General features: G+C 44.1%; 1 protein-coding gene across 1 annotated transcript in view; it reads right to left on the reverse strand.

Annotated features, from left to right (window-relative positions):
* The window catches only part of FGL1 (fibrinogen like 1), a gene marked incomplete at its 5' end in the record, with an annotated part of 31,784 nt that overhangs the window by 2,398 nt on the left and 13,685 nt on the right, over positions 1-15,701 (reverse strand). Inside the window, 5 exon segments of the mRNA XM_082238327.1 lie at positions 5,930-6,117; positions 6,435-6,523; positions 7,291-7,388; positions 9,225-9,384; positions 11,891-12,071. Coding sequence (XP_082094453.1) covers positions 5,930-6,117; positions 6,435-6,523; positions 7,291-7,388; positions 9,225-9,384; positions 11,891-12,071 — 716 coding nt within the window.

Consider the following 15,701-nt stretch of genomic DNA (forward strand, 5'->3'; position numbering starts at 1 on the left):
TTGTTGCCTTATCACATGGTGTGGGATCAGTTACTAGGTGTGTGTATCTTACAAAAATGTAGTAATTGTCCATCATGAAGGATATATGATCTCTATCACCCACTCTTGTTTGCTACTCTAAAGTTTTCTGAGATAGGGTTTGAGAACAGATGCCTTAAACAAAAGTCTTTTTTGTTCCTCGTTCCTGCCACTTTGCCTGCTAATCGCCACCATCTGAGAATGCTTCCGAACCTGTGATGATTGCACATGGGAACAACCACATGAAAGGAGTGCAGTTATGCGCCTTCCCTTCATTAGTGGCTTTGGAGTAACTTTGTGAATGCATTTCCTGCCAGCACTTGGGGTTTACATGATAGAACAAAAGTAATTACCCACAGCCTGGCTATTAGGCAACTGATGTCTATTTGCTAGGAAATCTCAGTGCAAGTTAAATATAGGCAGACTGGCCATCGGCCAACAGCTTAGGTTCTCCAAGCTACCTTTTAATTGGCTATGCAGAAATCCTCCCTCTCCAGCCCTAACCCTCGGAAGCCCTCTCTGCAAACTGTCTTCAAAACTCTCCATGATGCTACAGGGCTTTATTTGTCTTCTTCATAAGAAATAAAACAGCTCTGATCCATCTCCCCACCCCCAAACATCCAGCAGGAGGTCGGAACAGGGCCTTTTGCGGCACTTTGCCGTGAGTCAGCCAGTCTACAGCTTCTGAACGTGAACGTAACAATAGTAAATGCTTTGTCAGTAGTATTCAGCCGCTCAGAGGCTGGGAGAGGGAAAAGAATATCTCATCAGACAGCCTGCTCCAGAGCAGGACAGGATTTCTCATTTTGAGCAGCACAATCTTGCCACAAGCAAAATGCCTGTCATTAGATGGGCGGGGTTTTGCATGGAGAAAGAGCTTGCTTCTTGCAAGGAGCTGTAAGGGGGTGCAATGCACATTTGCCTACTCCACTATCCCCTTGCGGGATCCCTCTCTATTGGCCAGGAGAGGAAAGTGCAGGAAGTACTGTACATTGTATCCCTGCTCAATGTTGCAAAGCCAAAGGAGGGGATCCATAAATTTCCTGGGACCTCAGCAAATGTTTGCACCTATTGGGTGAAGAATGAGCATTTGCATTTTGTGTAAGCCTACATAAAAATGCCTGGCGCTTCTTCCGCTGCCTGCTTCCTGTTCTCCCGGGCAATCCAGAGAGGTGGTGCTGAAGTTCCGGCAAAAGAGCGTGAGCGGGTGAGGCCTGTAGGCGACTCACTCCGCCTGCTGATGGGACTGCCATCTGCCAACGAAGGGCGCTGGAGGTGGCCCACCTTCAAACAGAGGAGGGTGAAGCTGCTCATTGCCACCATTAACAGGTGAAGAACTGACTACATCTGGTGAATTTTCCAAACAACTCTCCTAAGAATCGGGAGATGGTTAATATTTGCACTGACTCAAATTATATTGCTAAAGGTACAAAAAGGAAAAAACCTCCACTCAACCCTCCACCTCCAAGTAAAGGAGTATTTTCCCTGCCCAGGTGGGCCACCTTCTGCAAACCAGCCCAGAGATCTGCGTCGCCTTTTGTTGTTCGTACGTGACCAGGGTGTCCTGTCAGTGCTATAATGTCAGTGCTGTCCTCTCCCTGCTGGTTGTCGCTTCTGTTCTTGCAGGCATCCTGCTCTATTGAATGCTCCATTGTTCACCACAAAAGAACATGGCTTTAAAAAACAGCAGGCGGGCGGCGTTGGAATGGAGATGGGCACTGTCCTTTTCGGAGTGCATCAGCACTGCACAACAAAGTCACCATCGCACACCAATACCATCAGTTTTTAAAGAGACACCAACTCCCTTCAGCTCCAGTAGAAAACCTCTTCGATTTATAGGCCACCAAGTAACAGCATACATTAGGCTCAGTTGCTGACAAATCTAACACTGCAAAAAATTTTGCTGGGTGCCTGTCGTGCTCAAGCAGGACAGATATTCCCCTCTCCCCTATGTGCTTACCGTTATTCTTCTGCCCTAGCAGTTGACACCATCACATTGACTCTGAATCGGACTGATTTGTTAGAGTGTTTTGCAGATGAGCCTGATTCTATGAGCCTCTATACTGAAATAGAGTGAACTTGCGGCTCTGCACCAGACAAGGCTGCAAAGCTTCTCCTTGCCTTTGAGATGGGCAGAACAGGTGCCCTTGCTGTAGCCATGCCAGTACTTTGCCAAGAGATGAGGGAATAGCAAGCGCTCTTTATATTTTATCCTGTCCGTTGTTTAAATGTTGTTGTCGTTTAGTCGTGTCCGACTCTTCGTGACCCCATGGACCAGAGCACGCCAGGCACTCCTGTCTTCCACTGCCTCCCGCAGTTTGGTCAAACTCATGCTGGTAGCTTTGAGAATACTATCCAACCATCTCATCCTCTGTCGTCTCCTTCTCCTTGTGCCCTCCATCTTTCCCAACATCAGGGTCTTTTCCAGGGAGTCTTCTCTTCTCACGAGGTGGCAAAGTACTGGAGTCTCAGCTTTAGGATCTGTCCTTCCAGTGAGCACTCAGGGCTGATTTCCTTAAGAATGGATAGGCTTGATCTTCTTGCAGTCCATGGGACTCTCAAGAGTCTCCTCCAGCACCATAATTCAAAAGCATCAATTCTTTGGCAATCAGCCTTCTTTATGGTCCAGCTCTCACTTTCATACATCACTACTGGGAAAACCATAGATTTAACTATACGGACCTTTGACAGCAAGGTGATGTCTCTGCTTTTTAAGATGCTGTCTAGGTTTGTCATTGCTTTTCTCCCAAGAAGCAGGCATCTTTTAATTTTGTGACTGCTGTCACCATCTGCAGTGATCATGGCACCCAAGAAGGTAAAATCTCTCACTGCCTCCATTTCTTCCCCTTCTATTTGCCAGGAGGTGATGGGACCAGTGGCCATGATCTTAGTTTTTTTGATGTCTTCCAATTCAGAAAGAGCGGGGCCTTCCTGTGCCACTACAAGGAATGTTGGAAACTGGAGCAGAATTTGCCACAATTTACATGTTCATCGGAGGTCAGGAATAGAAATCACCCAAGTAATATGAATAGAAATTTGCTTCTGCTTCTTTTTAGTACAAACATATTATTATTATTATTTTACAATTTATTAAATTTATATACCATTCTTCATCCAAACAGCGCAGGGTGGTTTGTAATATTATGTAGTCACATCACTTTCCTTATCATTTTTGACATTTTCATTGCAGGGAAATGCACATGAATTGATTGCATACTTAATTTGGCACGTGGGGGTGACTTTTGCCAATTCCTCTCTCTTCATTTGCAGCCCCCCCCCCAGCACCACTTCCAATGACTGCCCCGCCCAAGCCAAGGGCAGATTTTCAGAGACTGCAGAGAAGCAGGAGATGGAAAATTCATGTTCCATGAATGTTAACTTCTTGCATTCATGGAAAGAAAAGGCCAGGATCCAAGCCTCCATTGGGTTTGAAACTAGCAATAAAAAGTAAACAGCGAGAGCTGGAATAATCTATTTATGGTCATTATTCTGTGACTCCAAAAGATGTGACTCAGTTGGGTATATTCAGCAGTGATTCACCAGAAACAAACGTGACTCTCCAAAGAGCTCAGTAAAATGCAGACAAATTTCCTTCTGAAGTCAGTGGAAGATTTGAGTTCGCTGCAAACAGGATTTACACACAGGTTCATTTCCTCCCTTTTATTATTTTAGCATTGACGAGAGTAAAAAGATTTAGATTTCGATCAGCCCCACTTAGGACTGCTTGGATGACACTTGCAGTCACTGGTGACATGGCCTGTGAGATATTAGGTAAGGGACAGGTCTGGGCAGTTTCCCCACAAAAACGCAGAGCAAATAAAGGGTGACATAGACAAACATTGTAGCTAATTTTGATGGACAACCCTTGCCAAGCGAATTTAGATTGCTCTAAAATGGTAAAAGGCAACTCATTTCCAGAGGAACAAGCACATTTATTCTGTAGTTGTTGCATAACTATATTGGCTTACTAGTTTTAAATCTAATGACTTTTCTTTCAGCAGCTGCCATTAAAGTTTTTTTATTATGCCCCTACTAATCCAGGAGTCTTCCTCGCCTGACTGATTTTGTGCAGGTCTCCATGATGTTGCTAAAAACGTGCGGAGTCTCTCTGGACAAAGGGATTAAAAAATAACCCCGTTAACATTTATTAACTCATTTCCAGCGCTAACCTGCCCTACATTTCCAAACAAATGCCACATCTGATCTGGCAAGGGGCCAGATGAGACGTGACAGTGGCAGACCTGTCTGTGTGTGTCAGAATCGGATTGTGGCACATTTCATATGAAATCGGGCATTGGGCAACTTAAAGGGCAGCAAGGGAATGCAGGAAAGGAGGTCTGAGTCCCCCCCATTTGTTTTGCACCCTCAATGACTTTTTCACAGCAGCTTTTCCCCCAAAAAGCAATGGGCCAGATTTAACGGAGTTGTTGTACTAGCGGAAATCAGCTTGAGCCCTACTAATGAAACAGGACTTTCCCCCTTCTCTTCTTCCTGTACTAAGCTGCGCCCTCCCCAAATCCACTTGGGAGAGTTGGGAGAACCCCAAATACAGGGCACTAGGGCAGTAGAGGGGTGATCGTTCTGTCTAGCAAATATAAATGATTGCACTGATGGAACAATTAATTGTTTTAGTGCAACACTGAATTTCCCCCTAGGGTGGTTTTTTGGTGTGTTTTTTTTAGGGTGCAGGTGGCAGCAGTGGATACACGCTTTTGTTTATTAATTATTAGTTTCCCTTATAACTGCACCCAGCTTTCCATAAAAATGGACAAGAATGCTAATATAACTCACACACAGCTTAATCATCAGGACCTCTAAACGATTTATGTAAAATATACATTGTGTTACTGATAAAATCAAGTGTTGAAACAAGTTAACGTAAAGCAATATTGCAGTAAGCAATATTGCAATATGTTTCACAATAATGCCTTCTAAAAACTGGGTAAGTGCACATTATTTATTTTTTTTATGGCAACCAGCAAGGGTGCCAACTTGAATAAAATATTGGTGGGGGGGGGGACACAGGTAAGCCCCACCCCACATAATTGATCACATGCTGTGGTGCACAAACACTATTTGAATGGCAATGTCCATCCAGTTGGGGGGGGGGCTGGCCATTTTGAGCTTGGGACTAAGACTCAGAATTGTGTCCAAACTCAAACCAGAGCCAGCATAGCTGGTGTAACCTGAATCACGTGCTTCCTATAATTGGCCTCAGTCAACAGCCTGGCTGCAGCGCTGTAAACCAGCTGAAGTTTCCGTCATTTGGCTTTTCCAAGAGCACACTGCAGTAGTCCAAATGAGATATCTAGTACAGTGGTACTTCGGGTTAAATACTTAATTCGTTTCAGAGGTCCGTACTTAACCTGAAACTGTTCTTAACCTGAAGCACCACTTTAGCTAATGGGGCCTCCTGCTGCTGCCGCGCCGCTGGAGCCCAATTTCTGTTCTTATCCTGAAGCAAGGTTCTTAACCTGAAGCACTATTTCTGGGTTAGCGGAGTCTTTAACCTGAAGCGTATGTAACCTGAAGCGTATGTAACCCGAGGTACCACTGTATTTCATGCAAGGTAGCACAGAACAGTCATGGTATTTCCCCCTAATATAACACTTATTTGTGTTACATGCGCATTTTAACACACTCCCCACCCCTAAATAAATACATTACAATTTTGGAGACATTGTTTGGTTAGAAAGCCACATAGTAAAACTCGGAGAAGTGCGGATTGTGAAGAGTAGCTGCTTTTTTGGCTTGCAGATTGTTTGGGCAGTGCAAATCAGGCAGGTTTGCATTGTGTGCGAACTGAACCAAATTTATTCCCCATCCCTAGAATAAATGCATGTAGAATAGAAATGATAATAAAATACTTCAAGTGCAAGCAAAATGAGTGGCGGAAAGAGAGTTACCTAACCTGTTAAACCACCAGCCAGCTTTATCTTCTTCAGCGCAGTTCTCTTCGTAGTTGTCATTATCTCTGTCCTTTGTACTGAATTTCATTCCTTGGTGATTTGCCCACCATTTAACTTCAGGGTGAAACCCCCCAGTGAGGGAATCTCCTGCTGTTCCAGAGTATTGCCCACAGTTCATCTTGTAAGAGCTCTGGTTGATACAGGGAAGAAAAAATAATTTGAAGCAGCAAGGTGCAACCTCGGCATCCAAAGAACTTTGTCAGAAAAACATGCGCGCAACCCATTCAGAATTATTACAAGCAGAAATATCTCATAAAGTTTCACTTAACATGCAGTAGGGGTAATATAAAAGGCGAGCAGGTGTTTAAGGTGAAGGAGAAAAAGTTAAGCTGGATTAGAAAGTCTTTCATATTTCTAAGATGCAACATTTGCCCCCCACCATGTATTTACAATCCTAATTTCTATTAGAAGTGCCAAGGTGTCAGTTAACGAAGCTCATTTTATTACCTGTTCGTCTCCAACTCTGAAATTTTCATACTGTGCAAAACGCTGTTCATCCATAAAATCAGACAGATCAATTTTCAAGGTATAATTCCCTGAAAAACAACAACGATAGTGTTGAGGATAAATTATCCATTGGAGCAGAGAGAGCTTCCATTCAATTCACTTGGTGCCTTATAAGGTGTCAGATTCAAGAAGTGTTGAATTCAACCAGAAGCTAAGAAGGAAATATCAGGAGCACACCAAAAATCTGTTTCTGATTCTCCCTGCTTAATTTTAACCTTAATTTTAACCTAAGTTTACTTGTCCCTAGGGATGGAAGGATCCGTCAGTTTTGGTTCTCTCAGTTTCTCACCTCTCCAATCTTAAAATCAGTTGTCCACATTTCTGCAGCCATTTGCAATTTATTTATTTAAATCCTCCAGAAAATTCACCAGCATTTTAGCGCAAAATTCTCTTAACAAACACCGTTTTGTTTCATTGGAGAACCGCATCTCAAGATCTGGATAACTGCAAATTTTGAAAGATGCTTTTGTTTTGGTTCTCCCCGCCCCACCCCCGGAAAGTCTGAATTTGATAATTTGTCCATAAATGCGAATGGAATCAAATTCTTCCCCATTCCTTCCTGCCCCACACAATGGGCGTCGTTTAGGCCAAACCATTACTGGGATTCAAGTGGGGAGGCCTGGAAGGCCTAATTAAGCCCACAGGGGAGAGAGAGGAAGCAAATCAGTTACAACCACGTTGGGGAAATTAAATGGTTGATTCCAGCCTTTGTTTCTAGCGTTACACGATCAGCAATGTTCCTGTCATCATTGGTTTTCTTTACCTTAATGAACATTTACTAAGCAGGCCTTCTTACCCTGAGAGGTCAGATAGTGGAGATTTTTATTTCCAAGCCAGTATTCACCATCTGGTGAAGCAAAATCGCCAAAACCTTGTTCATACTCAGCCCAGTCTCTGAAAACAAAATGTAAACTTCTGATTTGGGTCACTCAAACAGGATTATCAACTCGTCCTTATAAAAATATATATATTTTTTATAACCAAGAGGATTTTCAGACGCTCTTTAATGAAACACCCCTTTGAGTTGCACAGTGTTCTAAGTATTAAATCCCCAGTATTATATCAGTATATTTAGGGACATGCTTCTGGGTATATTTCACAGCAACCTCCTTTGTTTCCAATAGCTTCACTCCATCACAAATAGGAATAGTAGTTTCTATTTGATTGGGTGAAAAAATTGCTGCTACTGTTTTGTGAAGATGCCATGCATGGAGATTTGCCTGCTAGGAATGCCTTTGGCATCTTGGGTCCTAATAGGTCATGTGCCCCAACTTCAGTGGGAGTGAGGCATACCCTCCAACATTTCTCCAATGAAAATAGGGAAGTCCCATTCCATAATGATCATTTTACTATTTATACCCCACACATCTTACTGGGTGGCCCCAGCCACTCTCGCCGGTTTCCAACACATATAGAAAATTAAACATTAAAAAAACTTCCCTATACAGAATTGACTTCAGACGTCTCAGGGGTCGGATAACTCCATACCCTCCAACATTTCTCCAGTGAAAATATGAAAGTCCTAAGGAAAAATGGGACATTCTGGGATCAAATCAGAAACCAGGACAGCTTCTCTAAATCAGGGACGTCCCTGAAAATTACGGACACTTAGAGATTCTGAGTGAGGTCGTACTTACTCAGCGCTGGGTATCAGGAGTCTCCTACCATTCAGTGTCTGAAAGAAAGTCCTGCACAGGCTTTTGCTAACCTTGTCACAGTCCCCAGGGAACTAAAGCAGTCTTAACGCCACACACAGAACTCTTTGAGGCGCATGAGAAGAATTAGAAAAAGGACCCTGTCTGAGCTGTTTAAATAAATACAATTTTTGGTGGTGGTGGTAAACTGAATGCTTATCTTAGCCAACTTCTCATGGGTCCAGTTGGACACAGAGGAATGGTGTTTGGAACTAGCTGGGAAAGGGAAGAAGGCTCAGAGCCTGGGGAGTGGTGGTGGGACAACAATGGGTGGTCATAGGAAGAAGAGGAGGTGGTGGAAGCTGAAGCGGTAGCAGGGCTTAGTGAGCTGGGAGAGCCTGTGGCAGAGAGAAGTGCAGAATCAGAGGCAGAAGCTGAAGTAAGAGAGTGAGAGCAGGGAGGCCAAGAGGCAGAGATGAGTCAGGCTGGTGAAGAGTCACGGATGTCTCCCCTTCCTGCTGCGACAAGGTCCCCTACCCCCTTGTCTTCCAGAACCTGAAGAGGCATGAAAAGGGCAGAGAAGAGGTTGGCTGCACACTGGTAAAGTCTCCAACTGCTTGGAAAAAGCCCTGGAGAGGAGACAACTTAGATGACTGTGGGGAGGCGGAAACTTACAGTCGCTGCAACTGATACAAGGGGCCAGATCTACCGGGAATGCGCTGCTGTGCTCATTGGGCCTGACACTCAGCCAAGTCTGTGGATATTGTGTTTTTGCTAATAAAGTGTTAACTCCAACTTTGAATTTCATATACTGATTGGAAAGCTCCTATGACACCAGCCCAGTTTTTATATTTGGATTAGGAAAGGTTTAGATAGAAAAAAGAGAACTGAAGTCAGACATGAAAATGACACAAGAGTCATGAGTGTATGTGGAGCAGATGGACGTAGCTTCTCCAGGATCATCAATGAGAAGCACTGAATATTACATTGCATCTTTCACTTTCAGGAGTTAGTACAGGGATAGAAGGTTTAGCATTAGCATTTACCTCCTTCCATGTGCCTATGACTTAGTTCTGATTTTAAGCCCACCACTTACCTATCAAAATTTTGACTCCCGTCTGACCGTCTCTGAAAGACCGTCCATCCTCCTCCTTCTGACATGTCACAGTAGGCAGAGAATCCACTGGGGCTCTCAAGAGGTTTCATCTTGTAATAGCCACTCTGTTTGTGTCCAGCGTTATAGATCTCCGCACAATCTGCATTGCCCCAAAACAACAGTCATTCCAAATAATGAAATTTGGTCTTGTTCTCATTACCGCTATAATACATGCAGAGAGACACTTGGAAGGGGGTCTGTATTGGATTCTGACATTTTATACATCTACTCAAATGTTAGTCCCATTGTGTTCAACAGGGCTTTCTCCCAAGTAAGTGGGTGTGGGGTTGTGTCACCCAGCTATACATGATATGCCTAGAAAGCTAAGTAACACTTGCTGTTTCAAATGGTCTTGTTCCATGATCTCGGTTGAACTGTTTCAGGCTAAGCCCCCGGAAGATTTCAAGTCATTTGTTGGTTAAATAAATACAAGGGAAACAGTTGGAAATTGGAGTTAACAAATTCCTAATTATATATGTTTATCCCACAAATCCTTTTCCACTGTTACTGCTGACTTGGTCTTTATTGAAGACTAAGGTTTATTGAAAGCATATTATTTGTACAAAACCAAAAAACCTTTCCCTCTTTATTTGCAGCCTCCCAAGTCGGATTGACTATGCATATCTGTAAGCCCAGCTTACCTTCTAGCCTCCATTTTTGGGTTTTGCAATTGTAAAAATTAACTGTTTATTTCTCAGTGTGGGGATAGCTGCATATACAATATACTTTTAAAACACCCCACCAAAGCATCTTTCTCACTGCCATTTGCTGAGGGGTAAACTGCAGCTGCCAGGATTCTTTGGGGGGGGTGCTTTAAAGGTATGGTGTATACCATGGGTCGGCAAACTAAGGCCCAGGGGCCAGATCCAGCCCAATTGCCTTCTGGATCCAGCCCACAGACAGTCCGGGAATCGCCACGTGGATCAGCGTGGAGATTCTGATCGTTCGGGCTGCGCCTCCTCCCTCCCTCCTCCTGACTTCTCCCTGCCCTGCCTAGAGGAGGAAGGTAGCTGGGCTTTGTTGAGCCACGGTTGGCTGAGCGCCATTTTAAGCAGCCCCTCTCCGGAGCCAGCCCTTTCACACCGCTCGTCATCATCGTCTCCGCCACCACCAACCCCTGCTGCTCGCAAGGCACAAGAGCCATGGTTGGCTGAGCGCCATTTAAAGCAGAGCAGCCCCTCTCCAGAGCCAGCCCTTTTGTGCTGCTCATCATCCCTCCGCCACCGCCAGCCCCTGCCACTCACAAGGCACAGGTAAGCAGCCCCCGGGGCTCATCCGGTGCTGTGGAGAAGGGAGGGGAGAGTCTTGGGGGGGATTTCCCCCCTAAAAATATAGTCTGGCCCCCCACACGGTCTGAGGGACAGTGGACCAGCCCCCTGTGGAAAAAGTTTCCTGACCCCTGGTGTATACAAGCCCCATCCATATCGCCAGTGCTATGGCCTTTGTGGTATGGGTAGGGCTGGCCACTGTGCCTCTCTTTGTTTTTGGCCAGATGCCAGGGACTGGCTGGATGAGGAGGAATGGTGGGGATGAGGGCAACCAGAGAATCCCCTAGGGAAGCCTCAGAAGAGAAAGGCTCAGACCCAGCAGAATGCTGGTGGGACACTGAAGACAGGTCAGAGGATTGGGGGGCAGAATGGTTGGGCAGAACAGGCTTCAGCGAGAGAGAGGAACCAGAGGCAGAAAGCACTGCAGATGCAGGACAGGCAGCTGAGAAGGAGGTGGGAGCTGAGGCTGCAACAGATTCACAGGAGCCTGCCAGTCCCACTATATTCAGCTCCCCTCCCGCCTTGTCACCAAGAACACGCCAGACTTTGCATGTAGAGGAACAAAAAGCACAGACCAAGTTTAAGATTGCAAGGAAAACAGCCAACTGCTTTGCTGGGAGCTAGCCTTGCCCACAGGTTCCTCTGTTTGCATTCTGTTTCCTGGAATAAAGATTCCCCTTTACTGCTCATCTCCAAGCCTCTGTGATGACCTGCAGCTGAAGCAGCCCTGACAGCAGGGCAATGTGGCATCACTGACAGGCCACACAAGTCCTGCTTTCCAATCCTCTGTCTGAAGGACTGCACAAAGTGCATGCCACTCTTCTCAACAGGTCTCAGAGATCACTCCAGATCTCTTCTTGACTAGCTGGATATGCATGTGTCTTGTGTACATTAAAATAAATAAATGACATTTACTCCTGGGAAAGTCATGCCATCAAGTCATTTGTTCACCCCACAGTTTTCCACACATTTCCCCCGTCAACTTTCCTAAATGCTTAAATTCGGATTCTTTTTTTTTTAAGTGGATTTGCTTAGCTAGGGTGACAGTTCCCTTTAATCCGCATCGCCCCAAAATAAAATTCTGGTATGTGCTTGATTCTCTCCCTTTAAATACTAACAGTCTGGAACCACCCTCAGTTTTTAAAGGCTGCTGCATTTATTGAATATGCTGCTGAGCGGATGGAAAAATTAAAGGAAGCAAGCTGCTCAAGAAATGGGATTTGCTGGTTTAACTTTTGGAAGTTCAGGCTATGATAGCTGCATGCCATGGTTTGGCACAAGGATTGGGTGGAGCCTATTTGAAAAGCAGAGAGGGAGGGAGGGAGATTTAGCTCAAACCTTTATATTCTCTTTCTTCTCCCAAATCAATAACGCTGTTTTCACTTCCTTTATCTCTGTACTGCATGTCCTTCTCGATTAAGAGCTGCACAATCTTGGCTTGTTGCTGCTTCACACTTTGTTCCAGAAGTCTCACCTGGGCCTGGAGTTTCAGCTGCTCTTGGAAACAACTCTCTAAAGTCTGCTGGAGCAGTTCATTAATGGAAGGAGGATGGAGAAGCATTAGTTGGGTCACTTCCAGACAAACCTGTTTATTGAGCATGCATTCCTATTTGCATCCAGAGAGGTTAGACAATGTTCTGTTGAACAACTCTTATCGCAGCCTTGCCAGTGCATTTTCAATTGCTTTCATTATTGTAAAAAGTCTGATTTCAAAGGGGAAGCACATTTGCTGCTCAAGAGCTCCAAATCAACTTTAATTGCACCACCTGAATTTTCTGTTAAGTTATTGATGCCCATGTGAAAATCGCGGCAGTGTGAAATCATTGAATTGTAGAGTTGGAAGGGACGCCGAAGGTCATCTAGCCCAACCTGCTGCAATGCAGGAATCCTGCCCACAGCTGTCCCTGGGTGGACTCGAATCACCAACCTTCTGGTTAACCACCATATGCACAAACCCATTGCACCCAGGTTTCCCACCTATCACTGCCTATCACATTCAGGTCCATGAGCCTATTTGAAAATAAGGAATGCAATATGCTCTTAAATTAGTAGTGCAAGGTTTCATAGCTAAAGTTGTGATTAATCATTTGACATGTATTTGGTGGTAGCAGTTCATCAGGAAAGCTTTGTGGAACAGACTCTTTTTGTGCTCAGAAAGGTAACCCTGTTTGAGCAAGGAATATGGAGTTCAGACAAAGAAAACTCTGTGTGTCTAAGACGCATGAGTGCCCCACAGAATGGAATTCAATCAAAGTTGGTACTTTGTAGGAGCTACATGCATCCATTGATCCAGCCAGTATTAATAACTGGCGAATTTACATAAACATTGCAGAAAAACTTGCCTCATTCTCTTATCCATATGACGATAGCAACAAGTGACACACACACAGTCTTTAATATCCATGCTCATTCTGTGCTGCTGTTTTTGCCCTTTTCCCTGGTTTTAAATTATCCATTTGGTTCTTAAAAAAATACTATCTATCTATCTATCTATCTATTTATCTATCTATCTATCTATCTATCTATGTGCCAATCTATCAACACGTCGTTCTGTTTAGTGTTTTCTTTTCTTTGATAGGACAACACTACGTATCAGATTAGTGCAATTCCACAGCAGAACTTTCTTGGTTAAAACATACAAGATCCCCCCCCCCTCCAATTTAATTACATTTTGGCTTGACTTAAAAGTAGGAATTTGTTATTACAGTCAGGAAATACATTCACAATCTGGGTCATAATTACATAGTGTTGCTTGCGGTGAAACAGAAGACTTCTGCACAGGACCAGACTTTGTTGGAGTCCCCTCCCCTCATTTTTTCACTACAAAAGATGTAATTCAGTTTTGTTGCCTAATAGCAGGAAAAGAGCTAGATTGGAAGGCAGGAGGAGGAGGAGGAGGAGGAGGAGGAGGAGGAAGGGGCAGCAATGATTCTGAAACTTCTACATGGATGAAAAATTCAAAACAGAATATTATTTATAGACTAGATCCCTCTCGGCTTCAGTATTCATTCCTAGGTTGCTTTAAATAAGCGTTTGTTGCTTGAGGCATGTTGATGCTGGAGCGATCTTGATTGCATGCCTTCCCTTTTAAATATTTGTGTTGCATCTCAGATGTTTGTTTTTCATTTAATTCCTACCCTTGAGTGCAATCCAATATATGGCAGTGGAGAACAGCCTGGAAAACATGCGGCGGGATTAGGCAGCTTGTCAGGAAACTCTTCCAGAGGGACGGGCTCGGTGCCAGTCCAAAGCAGCTTCAGTAATGCTCCAACTATTCTCTCTGGAAGAGAAGGGGACTTGCCTGCCTGTTGGCTGTGATGCTGCTTCAGTGTAAAGAGTGGAGCCCCTCCTTGCAGGTTCAGGTGTTGAACCATTCCTAGATTCGTAGCTGCTCTATTATCCACCAGTGCTGCCAACTGACTAAAGGACTTTTACCGGATTAATTATCTACATTTTAGCTGGTTTGTTGTGCAGTTAGCTGATTCAGTGTAACTTCAGATGGAACTGGGTGTTCCAATCAAAACAGGCAATTGTGTTCCTAACTTGTCTCAGACCAACAGATTAAAAGGGATCTCGCTGTTTCAAAGCCTCTACCTCTTAACCAACAAAAGCGGTTTTTCCCAAACTTGAGTCTCCAGCTGTTTTTGCACTACAACTCCCATCATCCCTAGCTAGCAAGACCAGCAGTGGTCAGGGATTATGGGAATTGTAGTCCCCCCAAAAAAAAAAAAAACCAGCTGGCAACGCAGGTTTGGGAAACACTGAACTAAAGGCTTAATAGACTAATACAGTGGTACCTCAGGCTAAGTACTTAATTCATTCTGGAAGTCTGTTTTTAACCTGAAACTGTTCTTAACCTAAAGCACCACTTTAGCTAATGGGGCCTCCTGCTGCTGCTGCGCCGCAGGAGCACGATTTCTGTTCTCATCCTGAAGCAAAGTTCTTAACCTGAGATAATATTTCGGGGTTAGCAGAGTCTGCGACCTGAAGCATATGTAACCTGAAGCGTATGTAACCTGAGGTACCACTGTATACTGATTCAGCTGCCTCCCATACTATTTTATTATTATTTATAGGATTTATATACCACCCTATACCCAGAGATCTCAGGGCGGTTCACAGAACAAAATCAAAATATAAAACCACAAAATATATAATCAAAATAAAAACAACCACCCAATAACACCCCCCCCAAAAAAACCCCACATTTTAAAAAGGCATATTGCATACCTTAGGATAAAGACAAATGCACTATCCCCATTTTATACAGACAGGATGGATATGTGGAGGAAATTAGCATCTTACATAGCTGGATAGATTCAGGATCCATAGGAAGCTGCCGTATGGGGAGTCAAGTTATTGGTCCATCTAGATTATTATTGTCTACACCAGAGATGGGGTACCTCAGGCCTTGGCACTGAAAGTGGCCCTCCTAATTTTTCTGTCTGACCCTTGAGTCTCTTCCTGGGCTACGCACCCTCGCTAACCACATCTCCCCTGGCTCTGTTTTGCATCTTTGTACTCTGCTTGAATGTTTTTGCTTGGCTGGCATGTGCCATTGAACTCTGATAATGCCTCTTGTTTAGAAGACTGAAAAGGATGTGCAAGAGCACATAGAGGTGAAATGCACATTTGTTGCTCCGCCCACTTTTGTCTCAGGCCCCACCCACCACTGACATGTGATCTCTTTAAGATCAGACAGAAGGTAAGGTGACAATTGGTCTGGAGAAGGTTCCCCATTCCTAGTTTAAACTGGCAGCAGGTCTCCCAAACCTACAGTACACGGATATGCCAGAAATTGAACATGGAACCTTCTGCATTTAGTGTCTGCAGAACACATAACTGACTACAATTCCAAATTAGGGGTTTTTTTGTTATTTTTTGCGGGGGTGTGTGTTGTTTTTTATTTGCTAATGGCATTTATGAAAGGGAGCAGAGATGCACAAAGTAAAGCAATGGCTTTTCACTTTAAAGTACGGTATATGCAGACAGATGTTAGGAAAGGCTTTGTCTCTGTTAGCATGCATTTAAAAGGGGGAAATGACCATCAATACTGTTTTGTGCAGTGTTCATTTCAATTGCTTCCTTGAGCATTGAGCTGCACACAAATAATGTGTAATGATACAAAATGTGTATTCTTCCTACTGTT

The sequence above is a fragment of the Podarcis vaucheri genome (genome assembly GCF_965113315.1).
Source record: "Podarcis vaucheri genome assembly, chromosome: 9".
In the NCBI taxonomy this organism is placed as follows: Eukaryota; Metazoa; Chordata; class Lepidosauria; order Squamata; family Lacertidae; genus Podarcis; species Podarcis vaucheri.